The sequence below is a fragment of the Leopardus geoffroyi genome, chromosome D1, assembly GCF_018350155.1.
Source record: "Leopardus geoffroyi isolate Oge1 chromosome D1, O.geoffroyi_Oge1_pat1.0, whole genome shotgun sequence".
In the NCBI taxonomy this organism is placed as follows: Eukaryota; Metazoa; Chordata; class Mammalia; order Carnivora; family Felidae; genus Leopardus; species Leopardus geoffroyi.
In genome coordinates this window covers 62,981,799-62,984,655 of record NC_059329.1, presented here as the reverse complement: position 1 = coordinate 62,984,655, position 2,857 = coordinate 62,981,799, and the positions used below count along the sequence as shown (strand labels likewise).

Below are 2,857 nucleotides of genomic sequence, written 5' to 3'. Positions count from 1 at the left end.
AATAAGCAAATAGTTCCAGAGATGGAAGTGTGGTTCATGTTTTTGAGAAGCTGTTAGAGAGGCAGTTCTTACCAAAGGACTTAAGGACAAGGTCAGGTAGGTAAAGGAGGGCCATATCCTTAGTCTCTTCAGAAAACCATGGTGGGTAAGAAGTGTGATGTGACTGTGGGTAAAGGGGAAACCATATAGTTTTTATCATCAGGCATGTCCCATGAGAATATTAGAACTGTATGTCTATCTCCCAGTCCCTGCCTACTGATTGTGTTTTTGAGCTCTTGGTTGAGAAAAAACAAGCAAGAGCATGATTACTTTCTGTTCTCTCTTGCCCTCCTCAGTAATTTCCTAATCCCCTCTTTAATCTCCTGAGTTCGTACCCCATAGACAATGGGGTTGAGAGCTGCAGGAATTACATGGTGTAACACATTAAGTAAGACAGGGATATCAGGGGAAATTTTTTTCTTGGCAATGTGGGTAAAAACAAAAACCAGCAGGATGGTGCTGAAGAAGAGGATGAGGATGAAGTGAGAGCCACAAGTGCTCAGAGCTTTGGCAGCTGCCCCTTTTGTCTTGAGTCTAAGAACGGCTCGTAGGATGAAGGTATAGGAGAAGATGATGAGAATGAGGTCAGAGCCCAGTAGAGTCCAGGCCACAACTAAATGGTAAATTCTGTTAAAGCCAATGTTATCACAGGAGAGCTTGGACACAGAGAGATTGGCACACATACAGTTCTCAATTATATTTTTTCCACAATAATGGAGCCGGGCAGAGAGGATGGGAATGAACATAGTAAGAAGTGCATTTCTGGCCAAAATAAAAATGGCAGCCTTGGCTACAAAATGATCAGTGATGATGGATGGATACCTCAGTGGGTGGCAGATGGCTACATAGCGGTCATAGGCCATGACCATGAATGTGCAGGACTCCATGCCAAAGAAGCAATTCATGATGTACATCTGGAGGAAGCAGGCATAGAAGCTGATGGACTTGAGGTCAAACCAGAAGATGGCCAGAATCTTGGGGATGACGGTGAGGCAAAGCACAATGTCCAGTAGGGAGAGGAGGCTGAGCAGGTAGTACATGGGCTCATGTAGAGAGACCTCCATCCGAATGGTGATCAAGAGAATACCATTGGCCCCCATAGCCAGGAGGAGGAGGAGGCTGAGTGGCAGGGACAACCAGAGCTTCCAGCTGGGGGACCTGACAAAACAATTCAGGAGGAAGTCTGAAATCTCAAAGGAGATGGTGCCATTTTGATGCACTGTCATATTTTGTCATATATTTCTACAGCTTCCTTTTAGTGATCTGTAAAATTAGGATTAAATTAGCTACTGGTTTAGGACACATGAATTTAGAACAATTTGCTTCACTTAGGTAAATCTTGTGATTCCTAGCAGGTCATCCAGACCCATGTGAATTTATCTATTTATCATTTGTGCCATGTTACTCAGATATTCTCATCACTAAGCCATATAGAAGATTGAAGTAACATGATTTATTTATACATGTTTGATTTTTTTCAGGTTTTTAAAAATAGAATTGTCATTTCTTTGAAGAAACACAGAGCAGGGGGAAATTGCTCAGAGACTACTTTGTTTCAGATGAGTCTCTAAATTTGTGCTCGTAAATTTCTTCCTTTTTGTTTTTTGTTTTGTGACCCCAAGGGCTACCATATGATAAACATATGGTTTGTCTACACAAAGGTTAAGGAGCAGAACCTGGCTCAAGTAGGGACTCAGATACATGACTGTCTCTCATGCACCCTCATGCACATACAATTCTTGGTCAGGCTTCCAGAAATCTGGAATAATTCTTTCTCTTGCACTTAGTACTCTGACTCCTGCTTCCACTGCTCTGAGTATAATTTTCTTCTTAGTTTCTTTTTATGTTGTGTCTATTATTGTTGTTCTCTATATTATTATTATTATTATTAGTAGTAGTAGTAGTAGTAGTTGTTGTTGTAGGGACCACCGAACTCCAGTGACTCCCAGAGAACTTTAAACATCTCTCCTAAACATTGTTTAGGACGTTATTGTGTGCATCCAGTGACAGATACCTCAGTGATCATCTGGGCATAATTCTCTGTTTTTACAGCATAGCTTTAGAGATTCTTTAGATTGAGCTTAAACTGAGGAACCACTTTCTTACTCCCACTGACCCCAGTTGTGGTCTCTGTCTTCAACCTCTAATGTTATTTAGATTAAATTTAATTCCTCCCCCACGATTCAAGCATTTGTGGGCAGAGTGTTTGCCATAAAGCCACTACATTGTAGCGTGTACAGTTGAAAACTCCGAATCATCTAAAGTAAGCGCCAGATGATACACTCTCCAGGCTTCCTATCCCCATCCCCATTCATCTCCTATGGACAAATTCCTGCCCCTCTGCATCTCTAGCAGCACCCAGAAAAATACGTAAAAAGGCAAGAGAACAGCAAAAGGGAAGGTTCCAGAGTACAGTTTCTCACACGTGCCTCCTGATCTGAGACAGCATGCGGTCTCTCCTATCCTGTTTTTGCACTACTTTTACAGTAGTGACTCAGGAATGGAACGGAGCACAGATCTGGACTAAAGAGAAATGTCTCCCCCCACCATGCCCAGTGTTCTGCCTACTCCTGGTATAGCTGCCCCTCAGGCACCCTCTATCCAGACTCACTTACAGAGGATGTGAGCAGGGGTCTGGCTCCACTGATATTGGAGTTCCGGCTAGTTCCTGAAATAGCTGGGTGTAGTTATAACTCCAGAGCATCAGGGACTTTGCCCTCAGGGAACTTCTCCATCCCCATTTCCCTGTGCTTAAAAGGCCCTCCTGGGAGACAAGCAGGCAGGTAGGAGAAGAAAATGTTTTTCTTTCTCTCTAAAA

The 2,857-nt window shown here is 42.9% G+C and overlaps 1 protein-coding gene across 1 annotated transcript; it reads right to left on the bottom strand.

The window, feature by feature from the left end:
- Positions 1 to 305: 305 nt before the first annotated feature.
- On the bottom strand, positions 306 to 1,265 carry LOC123600463 (olfactory receptor 56A3-like). Its single transcript, XM_045482513.1, has one exon. The coding sequence runs from the start codon at positions 1,263 to 1,265 to the stop codon at positions 306 to 308; it is 960 nt and encodes a 319-aa protein (XP_045338469.1).
- Positions 1,266 to 2,857: the final 1,592 nt, after the last annotated feature.